We start from the raw sequence: 24,239 nt of genomic DNA on the forward strand, positions 1-24,239 counted from the left end.
AGATTTGGAAGCCTTTGAGGAGTTAGGAGAAGCTAAATGTCATGTTTTCAGATATGGTTTCAGGAAAAAAAAACCACCTGAAAATCAGTCTGGAATTTTAAAAAATTGGGGTGGTCTGGTTCTTATTATTGAGCTGGCTTTCCATGTTTTCACCATTAAGGATTGAATTGTGACTATTTGTCTTCTCTGAATTGAAGGATTTCAAATTTACACTATTGTGTGTCTTAACCATTATTGATTAAATGTTTTTAGGCAAAACAAAAGTAGCTGTCACTGTTTTCTGTGGAATTTTTTTGCAAATGGAAAGCTACTGAGGCCTTCAGGCTTTGAAAACGTTTGGCTTCCATGTCTATGTGTATATCTATAGGCTGCCTCAACATCTATTGTTAGTTTGGAGATATACACAATAGGATATAATTGTACCAAATGAACAACCCCTGTGTTTCAAATTGTTTGCTCAGATTAAAACACATATGTTTTCCAAATTGAACAATTCTCTTTTTAACATCACAGGAGGTTTTCTTCTGTGTGTTTATTTTGATGTATTTGTATGTTTTTCATCGTTTACATTTGCAGCCTTTTAAAAAATTCTGCCAAGAGGGGAAAATCATGTTGAAAGGGATCTGTTTACCATCTATAAATAAGAAACACAACACTTGAAATACTATACTGAAAAATAAATTTGCATAAGTGTCAGACCTAATAACAAGATGTGATCTACTTTGGTGAAGCTTTACTGTCGTTCAGTCATACTACACTGTTGCTATGCCTCATGAAGCCCTGAAGCTCTTCTTTGATGGTTCTTATGCTACAGAGGAAAAGATGAATTGCTCAGATATCTATATTCCACCTACTATGAAACTGGCGATGTATCTATTGGCTGTTTCTTTGGCACTACCACTTGTGGTTCCCCCCACCCACTGCTCAACTACTGTGGCCCCAGAATCCCTAAGCCTGTGAATATCATTTTGTGTTAAGTCTGCAGAACTCTGGAGATCTCAAAGGGTTATAAAAGAATGAAGAGTGACATCAGTGAATGGGCGACTGCTATGCTATTTTCTACCACCTCCTAAGCTCTAGGTCAAAGAGGAACTAGTACAAACCACCTTCTCCTTCAGCCTATGGCTATTTTGGGCACTTAGAGGCACCTTCTATTTTAGAGTTCTATAGCAACATCATGACAATGAACGTACCATTTCCAAGGTTTTGTTTCTGTAACACAATGTTGAAGCATTTTAAAACTAATATTTGTCAATCTAATTAAGGATCTCTCCCTCAACAAAAACTGTTCCATTTCTCTGTCTCACTGATCAGCATGGAGTCATTCACTTTACTGTTAGAAGATGTAAAAGTTTCAGGTGTAAAAGTCTTCATGCTCTACATTTCTTATTTTAGTTCAGTATGAAGTCATATCAACATCAACTCGATGCCTCCTTAGTTTTTCCTTCCATTACAAAAATTCACTGTGAAAAATGGGGAGCACAAACCTTTCTAGGGTTGAATTGGTATTTATGTTAAATCTGCTGATGGTCATGATTGGATTATCATCATAGTCTCTGTGGAAGCAGCCACTGAATACTGTGTATAAGTAAAACTATAAGAAATACTTTAAATTTCAGCAGGCTCCTATCAGCAATGAATAGCAATAGTTGTCCTCTTGGTCTCTTTTCAGGGGCAGTTGATATCACTGTTGTATCCAAGTGTAATTCTTGCCTATCCAGTCCCTGTAAAAATAACGGGACTTGCAACAATGATCCAGTGGAGTTTTACCGATGCACTTGCCCATTTGGCTACAAGGTATGCTAACAGTTGTTTGAACTTATATTACCTGAGTACTGCTGATGTGACCATGAAAATTATACTTACAGGGTATTACCTGCATTAGAGCTGTGCATTTAAGAATGGCTTATCTAGGATGAGGGCAGAGATGCTATGAGGAAGATAGAATACTTCCTAGGTTTCCCTGCTTTATGAATGACCAGCTAGGAAAAATACTGTTCTGGTCTGAACAGTGTAAGCATATTTCAGATAGAATACATTTCCCATCAATACCTCTTTTGCAGTCTTGGATTTATGGCAGTTTAAAAGCACCAGTGCTTCTGTATGTTCCTAATTCTGATGGCATAAATTGATGAGTGGAGTAGATGCAGAACTTAGGGCTAGGCAGGATAGAGGAAAGAACAGGATGCAAGCACAAGAATAAATATTATAAGAGACATGGGAGAAACTGAAAAAGTTTGCACACAAGACTGCAGACATCCTCCCCACAGTTTTTTGAACAAAAGTGACATTTGACAAGTTCAAATGTGAACCGTATGAAAGGAGAACTTTATACCAAGCTGTTCTCTACCAGAGTCATGCTAATTCAGTAACAATACCTTGCTTCCTTCTCATCAGCCATCAGCAAATACAGTTATCCATCTGGAAGCTATTTCCTTTACCTTGATAAATTGTCCTAAATGTGCCCTCTTAGTATTTGTTGTTCCTTGTTTGATGTGGATGTGAAAAAAAATCTTGTATCAAAGAGTGAATTGTTACATCACTTGGATGGCAGGATCCTAATAACTGGGCAAGAGAATAGAAATAATTTAATTGATTGCACAGCAGCAGCACAGCACAAAATGATTTCTTTATCTGGAGAGTATACCTCAGAAAATAGAAGCTCCAGGTTGCTCAGACATGTATATGTTGCCACAGATGAAAGCAGTCACTGACAGGACTGATCCTGGAGTGTTGAAGTCATTCAGGATCTAGTGAACAAAAACTTGGAGATATTGATTTCAATTACAGCTAAGCAGTGGGTTACTTACTAGGTATATACCTTGGAAGTTTCCCTGCTCCTCAGTGGGTGTTTGTGTGCTTAGCTATACATAGAGTGAAGAGGAAGAAGAGTAAAAATGTTTAGACTTCATGGGGTTCCGATTTGCTACGTGCATTTCTTTTACTAAAAACACATGTGAATACACCTTTAGTGGTCCTATTTTCTGAGAGATACTTTGACTGATTCTTGGAGCCCTCAGAGAGAGATTTTCATTAGTCCTGCTAGCCATGCCTTCTAGCTACCAAGAAATGAAATCTTGGGTTTTTAAATAATGATTACGTTTTCTCCACTATTCACTCCATATATGGGGTGCCATTGGACTGGCTATTCTGTTTCTTGACCTTGGACAATTACCAACTCAAGAGTAGCTGCAGTTTATAACTCAACAAAGCTATTTATGACATAAATACTAGAAATACAAGCCATTTAAAACTTTGAAGATAATTAACAGGCACTTTGAATCTAGACTAGAAATATAATGTCAAACAGGATGTTGGCTACTCCTGTGCTCTGATTGCCTAACTCACAGACACAACCAGGCAGCAGTAAGTTTAACTGGGAATCCTTGTGACTTCTCACTATGAATAACACATTATAATGAATAACATAGTTATTATGGGAGTGTTAGGACTGCCCAAATGAACCTGCACAAAGCCCAGATATGCGATTCCAGGGCAATGAGCCCACAAGCTTTGCTTCCTGTTTTGCTTTCTAAGTGTTATTTTTGCCACCAACATGGTAACCCTACTGCTATCATCATTCACAAAGCTTTTTCTGTCATGAAAAGTAGTGAACAATGGATGTAGTAAATAACACTAACATTTATAATAGACGGTGGATGGGCATGCTAAAGTAGGAAACTTTATGGACTTGTTTATAACAAGATGTTTTTACACTTATTTAGATTACAACCAACTAAACATAGCTATAGTACAAGGTTTGAGAAATATATTTTTATTATTCTGCTCATATATGTGATTTATATATGAATATAAATAATACAATATTTGTATTGGCACACATTTAAGTCACTCTAAACTTTTCATAACCTCACTGTAACTCAATGACATTGACTATTAATATATTTTTGCACAGAATGATAGAGTTTTCATGCTTTTAAAGGTTTCAATCTTTCAAAGGCAGAGAACTAACAAGTGCAATTTTCTGAATCAGCATCCCAAATTACCAAACCAAATTCAAAGTTGACCAAAAACTGATTTGTAACCCTTTTGGTACTAATGTTGGAGAGCAGTCCCTGGTCAACATAAGTCCCTGGTTAAAGTGGTCCCTGGTTAAAAAAAAAAAGGTTGAGAACCACTGGCTTAGACCTTCCTCAGATCTGTCTTTCATAAAAAAGATGTGTCAGTCAGATAAAAGATATTTGAATGTGGCCTTTTTACCCACTTTCACCATGCCCTGTTTTCTCTGTTCTGTTGGTAGGACATACCACATAAACATATTAACTAACTTTAAAGTCACTAAAACTAACTTTAAATGGTTGTCTATTTAAGAATCTACTTTTCTTCATGACACTAAAGCTCTGTTGGTCTTTTTTCCTCCATAGTGAGTCACACACTACTAGGAAGCTGACAGGCAGGGGTGATAGAACTCAAAAGTACATCTTAGTTTTTAAAAAAACATGCTTGTGTATGGTTTTTCTTAGCATTGCATTGATTTACTGAAAAATATGTGTCAATGTGTCTACATGTATTCATTTCTTAAATGTATTTGTTATTCTTATGACTCAATCTTTTATAAAATTGTTAGTGTATACTATATATCCAAAAATTATGTTATTAAAAGATCGTCTTTTGCTTTGTAGTTCCCAAAACCTAAGAACTTGTCTGTTTGTTCTTCTCATATAAAAATACTATTTTTAAGGAGGGGGGATTGGTTTCACAGAATTGGAATTGGTGATTTAATTCTCATTTGTATTTGTGAGTACAAAAATGTAGGTCAAGAGAGAGAGAGAGAGCAGGGAAACTTCTGCATTGAAAGGTAGACAACTATTAATTATTTTTCATGAACTTTTCTTGATAGGGTCGAGACTGCAGCACACCTATTAATGCTTGTATTCAGAATCCATGCCAGAATGGGGGAACTTGCCACCTGACTGACACGAATCAAGATGGATTCAGGTAACTGAGAAGCAAACTGCATTTTACAGCATCATAATGGATAGAGCAACTTTCTTTATATTGTTGTGAAATAGACATGCTCCATAAATGAAAATCACCTAGCCAGAATTATTAAATTAGGGGCATGGTCTAGGCGAAGCTAAACATTTAGTCCAATTGATTTGAATGTAAAAGTCAAAGCACATATTTAAATCTGTCTCCCATTTCAAATAATAGACTTTAAAAAGCATTCAGTGTGGGCTGTACCATGGCCTTAATTTGGTTTCATTGTGACAAATAGTTTCCACTGAGACAAACAACCATATTTTTGTTTTAATGCATTGTAAAAACTGTCCCATTATAGTGTTTCATGTCAGTCATAGTAAACTATCCTTGAGGTTTTCAAAACCAATTGCACCAGCTCTCCTGCCTACCCAATATCATGTGTTTCATTATAAACATAATATTTTGTTTCCACGTTAGTCACATAATCAAATAATCATTATGATGAGTTGATAGGTACCATTGTTGGACTTATAGATGCCAATGAAGAACATCTATCTGAAACTCCTATAGAACTTTGCGGGATAATAATGTTTGTTTTATAAATAGTATTGAGAGCCCTGAATTCTTGTCTAGCTTGGAGCAGAGCCTGAACTAAAGAAATATTTTAGCTTCACTAGTAATCCTTGCAGTCTAGCTCCCTTTCCTTTAAACTGTGCTCAACAACCAAGCTGGCAGTAGTAGCTGTGGTTCTGTTGCTTTGAACTGAAAAGATGTGAAGAAGGTCCTTCCTCAGTCTAGCGCAGTGGTTCTCAACCTGTGGGTCCCCAGATGTTTTGGCCTTCAACTCCCTGAAATCCTAAAAGCTGGTAAACTGGCTGGGATTTCTATGAGCTGAAGGCCAAAACGCTTGGTGACCCACAGGTTGAAAACCACTGGTTTAGTGCCTAGAGAATTGCAGGACAAAATGACAAAATGTCCTAAGGAAATGTATTTTTTCCTCGGAAAGCTGTAGTAATATTGCAAGTATGACTTGAAGTGGGAAGTGGAGATGAATGTGTTTGTGATGGAGGAATCCACTGGAGGACTGGCTATGACTCACCTTGACCTGGGCTTCGAACTGCCGATCTTTTGACTGGCAAGATTTACTGCAGCTGCTGGTTAACCTGTTGTTCTAAAGCCCAGCCCTATATGGATTAGAACTGCTTGAAACTGAGGTCTAGTAGCATGTAGACCGTTTTTCACTGCTTTCCTACTACTGCCCCTCCACTATGCCTTCCATCAAACTTACAGTCTCTCCCAGAGTCTTTTCATTTTCTTGATCTTAGAGGTATCTCCTCCGTAACATCTAATTTGGTTCTGGATCCAACAGTCAGAAAACATTCTACGTCACCTCCCCACTCCACTGACCCCCACTAGATAAAATACAGCTCCTGCTGGCAAATGGAGGGATTGCATTCCTTCATCACTTGTGCGACAGGATGGGGGGCTGTTCTCTCATGTAACATGATGTGTATGAAATGTGATAAGGAGAAGGGTCCCTTGGTCTATTTTGTTGTGTGGTCTGTGAAAGAAATTATATCTTTCATACATTTTCCCCTCCTACCAGAGAAACATATTAATGCACAAGCTCAGCTGCCAAACTTGTCAAATCTTTACTCTTGTAAAGGGAAATTTAAGCCAAAGCGTTCCTCCATATGAAATGCCAAGTGATTTGACTCCCGTGTTCCTACAGTCACAGACAAGAAAAATTATCTTATACATAATGGTGAGGTGGTGACATAAGCCAGGAAATTCACCCTGTTATGACTGAAACTCCATCCTCACACCCTTCCTTCTCCTGCTGTGCCTAGGTAGCATGAGAGGCTCAAACAGCAGGTGACTCCATTTCTCATATTCACTGTGGTAACACACTGCCACAACAGTGTTAGCAGAGGGCATGGGATCAGATGGAGCTCTTAAAACAAAACCTCTTTCAGGCATTTAACTGTAAACAATTTAATCCAAGGTTGTGTTTTCTCTTGAGGCAGTTTCCTTTTCCCCTTCAACTTTTGGTACAAAAATGTTGCTTACTCTTCACAAACTGAGAGACAATACCTAAGTTGGATATCTCCATTCCACAATTTCTATTTCCAGCTTTTAGTGTCTGATATTTCTAATACTGTTCTGTTTGTGTGTGATTGCTATGTGCCATCCAGTCAGTTTTTCAACCCTATGAATGACAGATTCTCAAGAGAAGGTGGTAGTCAAGCCACCTGTAATGCGGCCTTCTACTTTTCCCACTTTCCTCCACTATACTAAGCATTTCCAGTTAGTCATATTGTTTTGTTATAAGTCAAAAATATAATTCTAATATTACCTATTTTATTTGTTATATTTTGGCATATGGTTTTATGTTACATGGCTGCAGGGCTTCACTGTATCCTAGATGCTGCGGAATAAATTGTAAAATCATAAGTAGTATAAAAGGAAGCATATTTCTAATGTATGTCTATTTTCACAACTTTATAATAAAGATTTCCCAAGAAAATACAGTGGTGGCAAAAACATTAGGCTTGCTCTACTTTGTATTAGTATCTTTATTGCTTACTAGTGGTCTGTAGGAAGAATGATTAGATAACAAGTCCCACCTTCTTACTCAACATCATTGTCAAAACAATGCTCATAAGAGCATTGGACAAAACCATAATTAAGTAAACTCTTTTGTGTTTTGCATATATACAACAAATCTACTGAAAAAAAATAGGATTTGCCAGTTAACTTGATCATGTCCATTGTGATATTGCCATTATAGCTAACTGGAGATATTATTTCTGTAACTGAAATGCATTCATCCACAGTACATTCTGCCTTTTCCCTCCAAGAATTCTAAACTCACCTAAGAATTTTTTTAAAAATAAAACCTAAACTGATAGATTTTTCAGTTCCATATTTGTTGTTCCATAGTTGACAGATGAGTTCAGCATTTATGTGCTATTGACCGGTTGACAAGCAGGTGTGCAAGGGAAAGGGAAATGTTAGCCAAAGGGCCTTAAAACAATTATCAGGACTGGGGAAGATGTATTTTGAACACAACAGATGATTTGTAAATTGCAGTACATCTGGCCAGCAACCATTTCATCCAAATACTAAATCACTTGATCAGAGCATACGGTTTTAATGTAGTACTTCCAACACAGACAATTGTGCATATAACATTGCACCAAAAAGTACCTCTAAAAAGTACTCTGTGCACATGTTGAGACTTATATTTCTTTCTGAAAAAATAAGTCCTCTAATATCTTCAAGGCTTATGGTTTGACCTGTTTCCTATATATTATGGCAGCATGGCTATTGCTTAAAACCAGAAGATCACACAGATGTCATCACACAGATAATCGTATAGAGCATATAGTTCTGCAATTTAACAAATTACCATGAAGAGCTGAGAACTACGAGTTAAAGTACGATATCTGTAGCTTGTTACTTTTTTCAATAACAAGGGATCAGCAATGTGTTGTTGCTGTTGTTTTCAAACTAGCACTATGAGCACCGAGCAGTTTAAACTTGCTATTCTTAAAACATTGTTTCAGGGATTTGGCCATTGTATTTTTATAAAAGCATTACTTTAAACCACAGGAAAGATAACTAAAATTAATACTCTTTAAACAATGAGAAACATTAGCACATTATTTTATTTCAAGTGGCAGCTAACAAGTAACACATTACTTTATAAAAATAATATTTCCAGTTCTTTTATAATCATACCAACAGACACACCTTTAAAAAGATGCATAGACATAGAGTATAATGTAATTGTCCTTTATTGCTAGCATAAGGTTATGTAGGCAACAGTTTGCTGCATTAGATGAACCCACTATTTTACTGTGTGTAATTTAGGTCTTGCAAACCTAACTCTTCCTTTTACCAGAATAATTTTGTATGGCTTCTAACTGCACCCAGCCTATCTTCTCCAGATGGATGAATGATTCTATGAATGGTTCAAATCTGAAAATTTATATGAAAATTACACTGAAATAGAAGCTGACATACCTCACATTCTCCGATATTACCATATGAAATAAGCTTACTTTCCTTTATTTTAGTATACCAGAAGGCTATTCGTCTTTACTCTTCCTAAAGCTTTTTTTATATGCTGTTTGCAGACAAAACGACCACTTTTTGCTTCTCATAAAGTCCAGTGATCTTCCTGGAAACACTTAAAATAATGGGCATGCTTTTCACAGTAATCCCCCATCACTTCTTTGGCAAACCAGTTCTCTGAATGAATGACAATATTTTAGTGGTCATATGATCCTTTTGCTATACCAGGTAACATTTACATGTGGAAATTTGCAGCCCTTCAGATTTTGTTGAAGTGCTCCTTCCTACCCAGCAGAGCTAGTGATAAAGAATGCTGGGAGTTGTAATCCAATAATATTTGGAGAGCCACAAAATTTCCAAGCTTGGTTTATACACAGTTCTGTGTTCCCCTCCTCATCTTCCATCCCTCAAAGATGCACAATTTCTGACAGTTAAACTACTTCCAGAAAGTTGTTAATATTTTGTACTAGAATGTCCCACTCTAGATTAAAACCTTATTGAGAGGTTAGGGGCTTTAAGACCATCAACAACAATGTCTGGATGTGCACTGCCATATAATGCAGTTTCAGAATGCAGATTAACTGCATTGAACTGGAAATTAATAATAATAATAATAATAATATTAATAATCCACTCTGGGACTTCTGAATTCAGACTGACAAAGTTTTGGAGCGCAATATTCCTGACCTCATGATTGTGTTTAAAAGCGAAGTATGGATCATCCAGGCCTGTAGTGAGGGGGGAGGTTTAGGGGTTCAACCCCCCCCCCCCGAAATGTTTCAGGTTAAAAAAAAAACCTGGTTTACTCATGAGTTTTAACTGGTTAACCAAATCCCCATGCTAAGTCTATGAGACGTAAAACATTAAGAGTCCCTCCAGGCACTATCTCAAGCAGATATTGACAGGTCTGTAGCTGGGGGGGGGTGCTAGGGGTTCAACCCCCTCCCCCCCCCCCAAAATTTTCAAAACCCCTCCCAAAAAAATTTTCTGGCTAGGGCCCTGGGATCATCAGTGTTGCAATCGCAGGCGACAGCAGAATTGAAGAGAAACAACTGGAAAAGTTGACATGATACAAGGATTTAAAGATTGAACTGTAAGGACTCTGGCACAAGCCAGTAAAGGTGGTCCCAGTAGTTATCGGCACACTGGGTGTAGTGCCTAAAGACCTTGGCCTGCACTTAAATATAATCAGTGCTAACAAAATTACCTTCTATCAACTGCAAAAGAGCACCCTACTCAGATCTGCGCACATTATTAGCTGATACATCACACAGTCCTAGACACTTCGGAAATGTCTGACGTGTGATCCAATACAACAGCCAGCATAGTGATCTTGTTTGTGGTGTAGTAATCTTGTGTATCAAATAATAATTTTTCTTACTGGCCTCTCCATTTGGCTCAAGACAGGTTACAACATAGCCATGAACATATGATCATTATATAAAATACACATATTAAAACTTATATCTACAAAATACATATATTAAAATACACAAAACCATAGATTAATATATAGTGAACACAAGACACACGTTTAAAATTCATGAATAAATCTGGCTGAGTCTACACTGCGTATAATCCAGTTCAGTGCAGTTAATCTGCATTCTCAAACTGCATTACATGGCAATGTAGATCCAGTCAATGACACACACACTGTGAACTTGAGTAAGACTATCTCTAGATATTTATTTCTAGAAAGGTCTCTAACTGAAACAAATCAAAACTGTAGATTTGGCTCAAATGTCATCTGCTTTTTCTAGAACTCATCTAAAAAGAGTTTCTGACTATTTCCTTGAAGTGGAGTCTAATTCAATCCTCAAACAAATAAAGCTAGAACACTTTGTTTTGTAACATACGAATATATATTGTTTGAAGTATTCCAATTTGAGGGTTTGGTCTGGTTTCCAGTCCTGGTTGATGGTATACCCTTAATGGAATACCAATTGCAATCAGAATGTGGCACACTGAAACAGCAAAGAAAACAACCAGTACTGACTCCTCATTTTTCTTTTCTTTTAAATTGAAAAAATGCATCTGTGCTCCCAAAATGAGACCTTGTGTGCCAAGCTGCAGCCTAGAGCACATTTTTATGGCTGAGTTATAAACCCCTGAAAAATGGGGTTTTGTAATGGAAAGGGGAGACATGATGAATGGATCACTTTATTTAATTAGAGTTCTTTTATCCTTCCCCCTCCTACTTTTCTTGGCTACAAAAGATGCTGTGCCAGCTATTCTTGCCTTCTCTTATCTGCCTCTTGCAATCCTGTGCATCTCCACAGGGTCAGAGAGAGGACTTTTTTATGAGTTCTAATGAGGTAGGAGACAGGCAAAAATATTTCATACTGATTTAGTGTGCTTTAAGTAGAATTGATTCAAACAGTTTGTTTTCAGTCATCCCTTCTAAAGATATATTTCTATCCCTTCCAGATATCATGGTATATGAGATGTCATTGTAGGCTAAAAAGCATAGGGACTCTTCTGCTAAATCAGTTAATGTTGCTTTATGGTAATTTTGATTTTTTTTTAACACTAGAATAGTATGGAGCGGTTTTAGCACATGGTTTGTTAGTATCTGTACCATTCTGTATCTCTTTGTCCTCAAATCTTAAGCCAAAAATATAGACAGGAGTGGAGTGCTGCTTTTACATAACAGCAAATATATGCAATTTTCAAACTGCACAATTTTATAGTATGTTGACTCACAAGTATTATCTTATACAGACCTGAAAACCTCCACTTTGTATTCTTTGTTTGTTCTTTTATTCATTGGTCCTGGAGGTTTCTCCTCTTTAAGTCCTAGATTTTTTTTAAAAAATCTGAATTTGTCCAAAATATCAACCTCCAAGTCTGTGGTGACAGTGCTTTTAAAAATAATGAGAGATAGAAGCCAATAATCACAAATTCATTGTTTGATGTGACTGTTCTTACTCCAGAATACTCACTGCACTCTCACCACTGAAGAACTTGATTGAAGCAATGTGCTCTTTGAATCTCTCTTTGCTGCATAATCCCTGTGTGCTTCCATGGCAGAGAAAAAGGACTGAAATCCCTTCTCTGCACTTGCATTGTGTGCCTTTGCTACCTTTAAGTACTATGACAGTCGAGAAAATCTGATATGCAAACAATGCAAAAGCATAAAGCACGAGATACTGGAAATCATTCTGCTTCGAGGACAAGACTACTTAAAGTCAAATTAACCAGTACTAAACTACTTTAATGCATGGATTGTATAGTTGTATAATTATCATTTTTCTTTGCTCAGTTCTTAGGTCATTTTTAAAACTGAGCCCATTCATATGTCCAGGTTTCTAGACTGGGTAAATTCAGGCTCAACTGAGGAGTTTCATGCTAGAAAGCTTGTTGATAGGGGAAGGGAAGGAAAACACTAGATGCATAAAATACCTTAAGAAGAAGGTAGATCAAATTATTCTCACTTATATGAGTGAGGGACAGGATTCCGTGATGAAGCAACAAAATGTTCAAATGCCAAGGTGGTGTAGTTCAAGAAGGACTTCACAATATTCTTGGCATACCAAAATTTTTTCCTACTGCCGATGTACAAAGTAGCCATCATATAAGGCAAGGAGAAAACGCACCAAAAGGTCTGTTCATTGTTAAGAACCATCAAATGTGAGACTAAAATTCTCAAAGACAAACTCCCATTTATATTAATTCAGAGTTTCATCTGACAATTGATCTGAGAAACCCATTCTCTGAACAGGACTGGTTTGCAGTACTGCAAGAAAATAAAGAGTTCCCAGAATGTTGTTTTGTGACTTCATTCAAAGATGCTACCATAATGCCTCCTGTAGTGTTTCTGATCAGTTTCACAACATGAGACATTGAATGGTTTAGTAAAAAACACAAGAAATATAGTTAGTGTGTTGTAAATGTTTGCAGCAAACCTAAATAACTACTGGTAAGTCTGAAGCACATACATCAAGATATGTCAAATAAATACTTTACTATGTACCAATTCTGCAATCTGCACTACTATTTTTGTACACCGTATAAACTGCACAATGTGAAACATGAATTAACCTTTTTCCTTTTCCTTACTCTACTGTAAAAGCTGTTCTTGCCCAATTGGATTTGAGGGGAAGAAATGTGAAGTGAATCCAGATGACTGTGAAGATAATGATTGTGAGAACAACTCAACTTGTATGGATGGGATAAATAATTATGCCTGCCTGTGCCCCCCTAATTATGCAGGTAAGCAAATATTTATTAACAAGATAGTCAGGACGTCTGGGATGGCCCAGTCATGGGGACAAAGTCATGGGGATGTGGCCTATAAGTAGCAACAACACATGGTGGATATATTCCCTCCAGTATCAGAGGTGGCTTTTTACTGCTTGGGGACCCAATGGAGGTGTATTACTGCATTTCTAGCATGTACATTGTCTACTTGTAGGCAGCTGCTGATTAGCTAGTTTGGAAGTGCTAAAAGATTTAAGGATTTGCTCTGATCCAGAAAGGCTTTTCTTCTGAGTTTCTATTTTAGACATAAAAACAACAGGTCTTATAATACATAAAATGGCTAAATTTTAAGACACTCATAGAATTATGAAGACACCACAAGAGCCATCCAGTCCAACCCTCTGATGCAGGAATACCCAGTTAAAGCACTCCTGACAGATCACCATCCAGCCTCTGCTTAAAAACTTCCAGAGAAGGAGAATCTACCACACTCCAAGGGAGCATTTTCCATTATCAAACAGCTCTTATTGTTAAGAAATTCTTCCTAATGTTGAGATTGAAACTCTTTTCCTGTAGTCTGAATCCATTGTTCCTCATCTTTGTCTCCATAGCAAGGGAAACCAATCTTGCCCCCTTTGTAATGTGACATCCTTTCAAATATTTAAATATGGCTGTCATGTCCCCTCGCAACCTTTTATAACATGATATGACTTGAGTCAATAACAGAAGCTGGTATAAAATATATCATTGTAAAGATATCTTCTAAGTTTTCATCTTCAGAATTTTTCTTCCCCAAATATTACTTAAAGATATAAATTATATTACTTTATTTGGCTCATTCTTTATGTGTCTCCTAAACCCGTTACTGGAAATTCAACAAAAGTTTGAAAGGGGAGATGAATAGAAAGAAGAAGAAAAAGGAAAAGACTGTAAGCTCAGGTATCATAATGAAAATCCTGCTTAAGCATGTACTGATAGCAATATCCTACAGCATTCTAGATATGTAGAAAGACAGGAATGTTGAAAGGATTTTTAAAAAGCTCTGACACCATTTAGGATTACTCTTACATAATGAGAAGCTATGAATTCCTGCTACATGTTTAATTTTGTTCAGATCCCCAGCCCAACATACACATCCCAATCAGGAATATGAAGAAATTGAAAGCTTCTCTTTTCATTTGTAAACAGTTTCCTATTACATTCAAACTTGGGATTTGTTTGTTGAATACAGTAATACCCCGCTTGTCCAAGCCCCGCACGTCCGAGCCTCCGTGCAATCTGAGCGGGTGAACGGGAGGGCCGCAAAGGCTCTCCCCGTTCACCTGCTCGCTGGTGTGCATGTTGCTAGGTAGATAGCAAGCTACCCAGCAACACGTACGGGATGCTCGCCCCTTGGGAGGTGCCCCCTGCGTGTTGCTAGGTAGATAGCAAGCTACCTAGCAAAACGCAGGGGGCACCTCCCAAGGGGCGAGCGCCCCCTGCGTGTTGTTAGGTAGCTTGCTATCTACCTAGCAACACACAAGGCTGGCTCCTTCGACACGCCGGGCGCCAGTGCTGCCAGCCCCTGGCGTGATGAAGGAGCCGAGGCACAGGCGGGTGGGTGAACGGGGAGGGCTTTTGCGGCCCTCCCCCTTCACCCGCTCAATGACTGGCCCAAACACCCACCGAAGGGAGAAGTTTCCTCTCCATTCGGCGGGTGCTTGGACCCAAAGAAGCGGCAAGCTCCCCTGGATCCAAACCACAGCCATGGAGGCTTCCCCTCTGTCAGCCGCAGCCTGGATTCAGAGGAGCTTGCAGCTCCTCCGGATCCAAGCTGCCTCCCAACGGAGAGGGCTCCCCTCTGGAACGCAGCCTGGATTCAGAGGGGCTGCAAGCTCCTCCAGATCAAAGCTGAATCCCAACAGAGAGGGCTCCCCTCCGTTGGGATGCAGCCTGGATTCAGAGGGGCTGCAAGCTCCTCCGGATCCAAGCTGAATCCCAATGGAGAGGGCTCCCCTCCGTTGGGATGCAGCCTGGATTCGGAGGGGCTGCAAGCTCCTCCGGATCCAAGCTGAATCCCAACGGAGAGGGCTCCCCTCCGCTTGGATGCAGCCTGGATTCAGAGGGGCTGCAAGCTCCTCCGAATCCAAGCTGAATCCCAACGGAGGGGCTCCCCTCTGTTGGGACGCAGCCTGGATTCGGAGGGGCTGCAAGCTCCTCGGGATCCAAGCTGAATCCCAATGGAGAGGGCTCCCCTCCGTTGGGACGCAGCCTGGATTCAGAGGGGCTGCAAGCTCCTCCGGATCCAAGCTGCCTCCCAACGGAGTGGGCTCCCCTCCGTTGGGACGCAGCCAGGATTCAGAGGAGCTGCAAGCTCCTCCGGATCCAGGCTGAGTCCCAACAGAGAGGCCTGGTAATCCGAGTCATCCGGGTTGACCGAGCTGAGATCCGCCCATTTAACTCGGACTACCAGGGTTCTACTGTATATGTTTTATTAAAAGTCACGTTAAAATCTAACATAACAATTTACATAATCCAGAGTTTTCTGAATTTAGACATTATAGGAAATTGTAGTTGGCTTAATGATGAATTAAAACCTTATAGAAATCCACGATGAAGAGAAAGGGAGGTCCATTGCCTATATCAGGATGTGTGAGACTTGAAAAAATTCTGTGAAGAGGTCTTTGGGCAAGAAAAATGAATGGGAAAGAAATTCATCATGAGCTCAGAGGCACTTTTCTTACTTGAATAGAAATGGTTTATCCTTAATGATTAAATGCTGTGGATTTCTGACTGGGGACCTCTTCACACTTTTCAGCCTCTTTTTTTCTTTTGTCAACGGAGCCTAGACAGGGCCTGCCAAACATTATCAGATGATGCTCAACAGGCTCTGCCTACATTCCTCCTCCACAACAGAGAGGAAAGTGTTTTTCAAGTAGCTCCGATGGAGCTACTGCACTTTCCTTCCCTTTTCTCCATATGATGGGGAAAGGAGTGACAGGGCAATGTGTGTTGCCGCCCTTTCTCCCATCTGATGGGAACAGGGACAGCCCCTTGTCCCACCCCCACCATGTGATGGTGGAAGGAGGGAGGATGGATGCATGGGGCACCACGAGGCACCCCATGTACCTTCCCTTTGGCAGCGACTGCCGGCGAAACGGCATAACCCCAGAGGCCGTGTGAAGAGGTCCTTAGTCTGAACTAGTCATTTGTTGTTGTTTCTCAGTGTTCCTCAGTTGTAAAATGAGAATGTTGTCTTCTGAATGGTATAAATGCAATATATAGTACACATGTTTGTGCTACATTTGTTTAATCTGCAGATTACAACCTTTTTCCCAAGTTTGACCAATCTTTTTATACTTTTGTCTTTTTTGAGTCTGGATTATGTTGGCATCACCCTTGTTCATTAAACTATACTGCTGGGCTACTTGACTGTATGCATATCCTCATCCACACAGTTACAGGATTGTGATAGTTTTCAGCCTGAAATGATGGATGGCATGTAGTAGGGGAAGATTTGGCACATATTCAGATTGAGCTTCCTTTATTACATCACAATATTTGTAGGAAGGTGTACATTACTATTGCTATTTTAAAACAGGAGTATAAATCAAATGTTAAGTGATAACATCCTTTTCAGATGTTATTGGGGAAACATAGAGCCTTGCACAATGTGTATGATAAATGTATTTTGGTTCACAGCCTTCGAAGCCTTCCTTGAAATATATTTATAGGGAATAGTTAGCTATTACACTGATCAGGGTGGTTCTTAAGGGTCCCTGACAATTAGAAATAACCTCTTTTCAAATCCCATCCATGCTCGCCTTCCCCAAATGTTCAGAAACTCATGGCCCCAGATGTTGCTCACACTGTGCTTGTAAGGGTGCTTCCATATTTGCTCACCCCTGCAAAAAACCTGTGCTCTCTTTTTGGTACTTTTTTGAGTTTTGCAGTTGACCCAGACACATTGCTCCCTTTCCCATGGGTGCAGATGGTGTCACTTTAGCTATGGGCATCAACATTCACATTCCAAGTATGGCTAATAGAGAAAACAATGGATATACCAATCCTCCCAAATCAGAGACAGCGTGTGACAGAGGAGATTTGTCTAGACCAGTGGCTCTCAACCTGGGGTCCCCAGATGTTTTTGGCCTACAGTCCCAGAAATCCTAACCAGTTTATCAGCTGTTAAGATTTCTGGGAGTTGAAGGCCAAAACCATCTGGGGGGGGGGGGGGGCAGGTTGAGAACCACTGGTCTAGAGCAATATTTCCAAAACTTTGATCTTCCAGGTGTTTTTGGACTTCAGTTCGCAGAATCTTTGATCACTGGCCAAGGCAGCTGAGGCTTCTAGGAGTTAAAGTCCAAAATGCCTAGAGGAGTAGAGTTTAGAAATTCACTCGTCTAGAGCACCAGAGGAAGAGGGTATTGCTTTTATGGTGCTCTTATAGGCTTTCTAAAGATATCCCATTGACCACTATAGGAAAGAAAATTGGATTGAACTTTTAATATGACCCAACAATTTTTTATGTTTGCAAGATTGTAATTCTCAGCATAATGTGATCTTCTGTTGTCAATTACAGCATACTGGTAGAGTGATTTCACCTTTAAAAAATAGAAGCAATACACATGATAATTATCTGAGCAAGGAACTGTCTATTTACTATTTTTATAAATTTACATTGATTTCTCATTCTTATTTCAGGAAGCCTTACTATCCTTTTTTCCCAGAGTGTTATAATACATAATATATAAAGTTAATATTTCAAACATTTTAAAGTATATAGCACCATTTAAACTTAAATTCAACTTCAAAGCTGCTTAGTTAGCAAACAGTGTGCGCTATGGGTCGATCCCTGATTTACTCAGTGCATCAGTAGCACATTTTGAGGGTTTCCCCCTTAGTATTCGATCCTTTCCTTCCTGCCCTCGTCACAGTTTTATGAGTAGGAACATTATTAACCTAAGGGTTTAAAAATACAAGCCACCAAATCATAACTTCTTATAGTCACAGTACAGTGGTAAGGAAATACTCATGTTCTCTGAAACCATGAAAATGTGAACTGGTCTTGTTACTCTCTGAGCTTCAGACACTTAGCAAAAGACTTCTTGTACAAGGGAGTGTATTACATATCATGGGATTTAATAAGTATCAAGTTTGTGTGGCTTGGTAAGAAAATCTAAAATTTCCCAAACTCTTAAAATGTTGTTTGGGGCTCTGTGGGGACATTTGTGTAAATGGTTGGATGGGAAAAGGAACCCTTAAGCTTGCCTGAAAACTAATTATTGTTTTTAACCATGATTCTGCCAGAAACCTTTAAAATGCTTCAATTCAGCTTCCAAAGAGAACTCAATTTTTTATATGTGTGTATATATACATATTAGATATTCATTTTGCTTCATGCTTTTACTTTCTGAAGATATAAATAGAAAAGTAATGTTTTCCTCACTCTCCTCCTCTTTTTATTTCATTGCTTTATTTATGAATCAATGTACTGAATTACAAATGCCATGATATAAATGCCAGGATTTATCAATATAGTCATAGAAAAGCATTTCTATGTAAGCAAACAATATTAAACAAACAATAACATACAACAAAGCATTGGGGCGATTTATTGTGGCTCTCATATTAAGTAAACATATATGAGTCCAGAAAATTAAATAAAAATGTGAGCAGTTTCCTAAATAACATTTTTAAATCGTCTAAAATAATTACACATTTGGATGGTTCTTGTATTGAAATTTTATATAGGGTTTCCAAGTATTTGTGGTCCTTTTCCTTTGAATCTTATCAAGTTGGTCATTTTAGCTTTTACCATGTGATTACTCCACATTTTAGCAATCTTTTTTAATTCCAAATTGGGAACTGTTTATAGGATTTTTCATCTAAAATACAGAAAATGCAGTTATATCATATGATGTACAAGTTCCAAATTCTCTTTCCTTATTACAACTTGTGCATATATTAGCAATGATTATAAGTCTAGATGTATTTTATAAGATAAGATTCTCTCATCACCAAAGTCATGTACTTCAACTCCAAGAATTTTCCTGACAACATGCCATACTGGATAGGACTTTTGAGAATGCTAGTCTAAACAGATAACATATCCCAAGTTCTAAATAGGAAGCACAGATACCTTCTTCTGCCCCAGAACTCAGTGCAGCTCAGCTTTTCTAGAAAATCCAACATATTTCATAAGAAATCACTAGTGAGATTAACGTTATTTGCCTTTGTTGTCTTCTTACTGATTATCTGCTCAATTGTGCTGAAGTGATTTTATGATTTTGGTTTCATTCCAGACCGCCTTGTGCTATGGCTCTAAAAAGTCCCAAATAAATGCTATTGCAAATTTCAAAACTATCAACCATCTTTAAAAAATGATCTGCCGTAACCAATTTCTTTCTCATTGTCTTAAAACTATTAGCAACAAAGCAATATGGTACAATTGCTTAGGAAAAATGTACTCTTGCCCATTTGGATGAAATGTCATTTTTACAAAAGCCTCAAGGCCAATCCAGTTGTGGTGGGAAACCACACAGTAGCCTAGTGTGCCAGAATTTTTGACTTCCTTACTCATGAGTATAAATTTCTACCTCTACATTTGACAAGAAAGCAAGGAGGTAGATTGCCAGTTTGAGTGTTGAGTAATATCCTCATTTATTTTGGAAGACTAAATCTGAAAACTTACTAATCGTTGGAAGCACTGTGGCTTAGTGATGAGCATTGAGAAGATTCCAAGTTCAATCCCTGGCGACCGCTGTTTTTTAAAAAATAAAATAAAGTAGAGTCAAATGTGGCAAACCTCTGCAAAAATTGTTGTATGTCAGGCTGAGAATGAATACTACATGGACAAATAGTCTGACTTGGGAAAGAGAAAAGTTGCAGATCCTTATGTTTTCTCTATTTCCCCATATACAGGTACCATGTGGGATGGGGTTTCTTTCTACATCTCCACAGTCTTGCTGGAAATAATTTTATATGAAGATTTAGACTGAGATGTCAGTAGTGAGAGTGATTTTCAGTGAGTCATTTCTGTCTCTGCCCATGTAGCTAGAATATAAACTTCTCAACAAGGGAAGTCCATGCTGTGATGAAAGCTTTTAGCCATTGTCCACTTAGTTCTATAACAAAGCTCACTTATGAAACATCTGGAATTAGTTTACCTGCTTAAAAGTTTGAATTCAAGTGCAGGGCTTGGAAAGAATGGATATTTAGCTATGTAAATTATTGCTTTGTTTTTTTTAATCTCCTTTGATGATCTTGGAAAAATAGAATTTTATTATTGTCTTGTGTCCAGTATCCAACTTGGATCTGTTTTCCTTATAAACCCTCGGAAGTGGTTTGGATTCATCCTGTCATGCAGCAGATGAAATTTTCCAAAGGAGAGCAGGCAGCTTGATTGTGGATATTTTTTGGAACTAAGATGAAAGGCTAATTTTGTACAGCAGAGACATAGCAGAGAAAGTATAGTCTAGTGAAATATGAGACCTATATTGTCTCAAAGCGATTATATGGGTTACCTTTCCACATTCTAGAGAGGACTCCCCCTCACAGCTAACAATTGACATGCAGCTGAATAAAAATAGGGTTAAATACCTTGTTGAAAATATTAGACCTGAACAATTTAACCACCAATACTGTCTGAAGTGGTACCAGCTGGGGTGAAGGTAATGAATTTCAGTTCCCAGGAAATTATGTGACCATCACAAGGATTAAGCATAACCTGTCTCTCGTGTTCAGAATTTCAGAATGGAGTGGCTGTTCATAGTGTTTTTCTTTCTGGGGTATATTGCGTTTGATAGACCAGTGCTGAAACTGCAGTAAAAAAATCAGTTGATAAATGTCTTTAGGAAATAATATGCTCAGAGTTACTAAACATAAAACAAATAAATATGCCAAGGAATGTCTTTGATATATAGCATTTCTGTTATTTGCAGCCCAATTCTATACATTTTAATCAAAATAAAGTTATATTCAGTGTGAATTCACTGAGGGATAACTAACTGTAGCAGAGCTCTAATTCAATTATTATTAATTTGTTACCTCCTTGTAATGTCTGATTACTCAAATATTATATGCTTAGTGCTCATGATGAGTACCCATAATTGTATAAAATACATTCATAAATTTAAAAAGAATACAAAATCTGCGAGAGTTCTTAACATTACATGTCTAATGTTAAAACTATCTATCTGCATTCATTAATTTTAAACAAATACACACACACAACCTACTTTAAAGAATAATTTCAGTATCGTTGATTGGAGCAACAAGATGGAAAATGTATTTCCTTCATACACAAGTAGAGAATATTCTAGAAGTTGCTGCAAGGTCTGAATTGCTGGAAAAAAATGGGTCCTTGGTCTGAAGAGCGTATCTGTTAGTGTTACAGTAGAGTCTCACTTATCCAACATAAACAGGCCGGCAGAACGTTGGATAAGTGAATATGTTGGATAATAAGGAGGGATTAAGGAAAAGCCTATTAAACATCAAATTATATTATGAAGTCTCATGGACTTCTTGCCCTTTCACTGGCTTTAGGTGAGTTTTATAATTACGGTTGACAACATCCTTAATTGACAATCAGCCAATAAATATATTTGCTGTGTTGTATCTAAAAAAAACACCCTTGGAATTAGCAGTCAACCTTTGATTATATAGCTATCTGCCATGAAGCATAATTAACACCTCATTATGGAGATGAATTGCACCTGGATGAATTCTTGTTTTCTAGTTTATAATGTTTCATCTTTTTGTTTGTATTTAAGGGCCAATAAGAGCAGTCAGCTGTGGTACATTTTCTCAAAAAAGAAGCAATGCATTTAACCCTATACGTTCACTGTCAATTAGCAATTTTGCAGTCAACTCTAAATCTTAAGACATCTTTCTTTCATTAGCTAACCCAGTGGACCTGAATTGTCTAAGTATAATGGTTAGCCTATTTTATGAATACACACACCCATAAAGCAGAAAATATTTTCCAGGCCTTTTGCTTTTTTCACATAAATATTACTAACAAATGTAAGAAATTACCCAAATAGGATTTCAGTCAATGAAAATATAGAACATGGGTTTTGGTTATTCCATAGCAAGGGGTTGTTAGGACAGTAGGAAAACAGCAATTTAAAAAGTGGTACACCCAATATTTTTCCTCTTCCATTGACCAAAGAAAATATTCTGATTTTAAAAACTTAATGTTAAATGAAATAAATGGTAATAATTCCGATGTAGAATTACCAGTGTGGTAAGATGGAAAAAAAGAAATGTTGCATGAATTAAACTATAAAGAAATTGTTTCTTTACTATACTGTTGTCTTTGCTGCTTTAGCTTTGAAATCATAAAAGGTCATGATGGGTCAGTATTAAGATATATTCCTAACTGTTAATCCTCCATGAGTTAAAGCCTGTTGACAACTCAGCACCTTACTTGCATAAATTAAAACAGGAGAAATGGTATATGCATTGATAATTTGACAACTATGTGCTGGTTGCTGCATTTGATAAATACTTACCAATGAACTGGAAGTCTGTGGACCCAGCCAGTTTAGTTTTCACATTTCCAGTGTATACTGTTTGTATACCAAATAATCTCAAAGAGTGTGTGAGAGAGACTTCAATATGTTTGCAAAATTGTATAGTATAGTGGTTCCTAAACTTTGGTCCTTCAGAAGTTTTGGGCTTCAGCTCCCAGAATTGGCCAAGTTATCTGGAGTTTATGAAAGTTGAAGTCCAAAACACCTGGAGGATCAATCCCCCCCCCCCAACTGTTGTTTCTCTTCTGGACAGCCTCTATAGAAATAGCCTGGGTTAAGTTGAAGTATAACCAGAAGCAGTATTGGGTTCAATTTTAAATTCTGTGTGCTAAGCCCCATGAAAGGAAAGACTTTCTGGGAAGAAAATGCTAACATATAAATGTAAACAATAGAGTCCTAATAGAGCGCCTTGCATACATCCCAAGTTTTATATGTAGGAAGATTTTTCATCATAACTCCTATTTATGATAATTAATTAAGGGCTAGACAGTGCCATTGTTAGGTGGATTGGGAACTTGTTGACTGGCAGAACCCAGAGGATGCTCACCAATGGTTCCTCCAACCTGGAGAGAAGTGACCAGTGGGATGCCAAAGTGATATTCAGCATCTGTATCAATGACTTGGATGATGGAATAGAAGGCACACTTATCAAATTTGCAGATGACACCAAATTGGGAGGGATAGCTAATGTCCCAAATATTAAGATCAGAAATCAAAACGATCTTAACAGATTAGAGAGCTAGGACAAAACTAACAAAATGTACTTCAGCAGGTAGAAATGCACATATATAGGATGGGTGACACCTGGCTTGAAAACAATCCATGTGAAAAGAATCTAGAAGTCTTAGTAGTTCACAAACTGAACATGAGTAAACTGATGCAGCAGCTTAAAAAGCCAATATGATTCTAGGCTACATGAAATGACATTTCATATGTTATCTTCTTTATACTTGTTTCTCTTTTGATTGGTTATAATTTTAACTTCTTTTCATTTTATTGATAGTCTATATTTTAACTGTATTATGATGTAAATATTTTTTATTCTTTAATTTTTGTAAGCTGCTTTGAATCCTTCACTGCAGAAAAATGTGATATAAATATCAATTGTTAGTCCAAACAAATTAATTAAATCAATTGAACTTTCATAAGAGTTGACTTGCCTATTTCCCATTGATTCAGTGAGTTTAATCTATGTAGGATTCAGTTAGATTGAGGGATTCAGTCTGTTTCAGAGCCATTATTGCAGGAAAATGTGCCTTTTTATATTAGTAATGCTCTAATTACAACAAACAACAAACTAGGTACAAGTATTTGTATCCAGTGCCATTACATGTACAGCTTCTTACTCTGCATTATTTTACCTGCTTAGACAATGGAAATAATGGTGAAGATTATTATAATAATTACTAATACTATTGCTACAGCAATTTTAACAACCAAAAAAACAAAATACTGCACAAAAAGTAATATGTGCTAATATTGCATTGGCTATGGAAC

General features: G+C 37.7%; 1 protein-coding gene across 4 annotated transcripts in view; it reads left to right on the plus strand.

Annotated features, from left to right (window-relative positions):
- Window positions 1-24,239, plus strand: part of slit3 (slit guidance ligand 3) — a 558,157-nt gene that overhangs the window by 487,441 nt on the left and 46,477 nt on the right. For all 4 annotated transcript variants that reach the window (XM_062970473.1, XM_062970476.1, XM_062970474.1 and 1 more), the window contains 3 exons: window positions 1,673-1,797; window positions 4,862-4,959; window positions 13,097-13,236. In XM_062970473.1, the coding sequence (XP_062826543.1) occupies window positions 1,673-1,797; window positions 4,862-4,959; window positions 13,097-13,236 (363 nt within the window). The remainder of the gene's footprint in view (window positions 1-1,672; window positions 1,798-4,861; window positions 4,960-13,096; window positions 13,237-24,239) is intronic.

This window comes from Anolis carolinensis, chromosome 2, assembly GCF_035594765.1.
Source record: "Anolis carolinensis isolate JA03-04 chromosome 2, rAnoCar3.1.pri, whole genome shotgun sequence".
In the NCBI taxonomy this organism is placed as follows: Eukaryota; Metazoa; Chordata; class Lepidosauria; order Squamata; family Dactyloidae; genus Anolis; species Anolis carolinensis.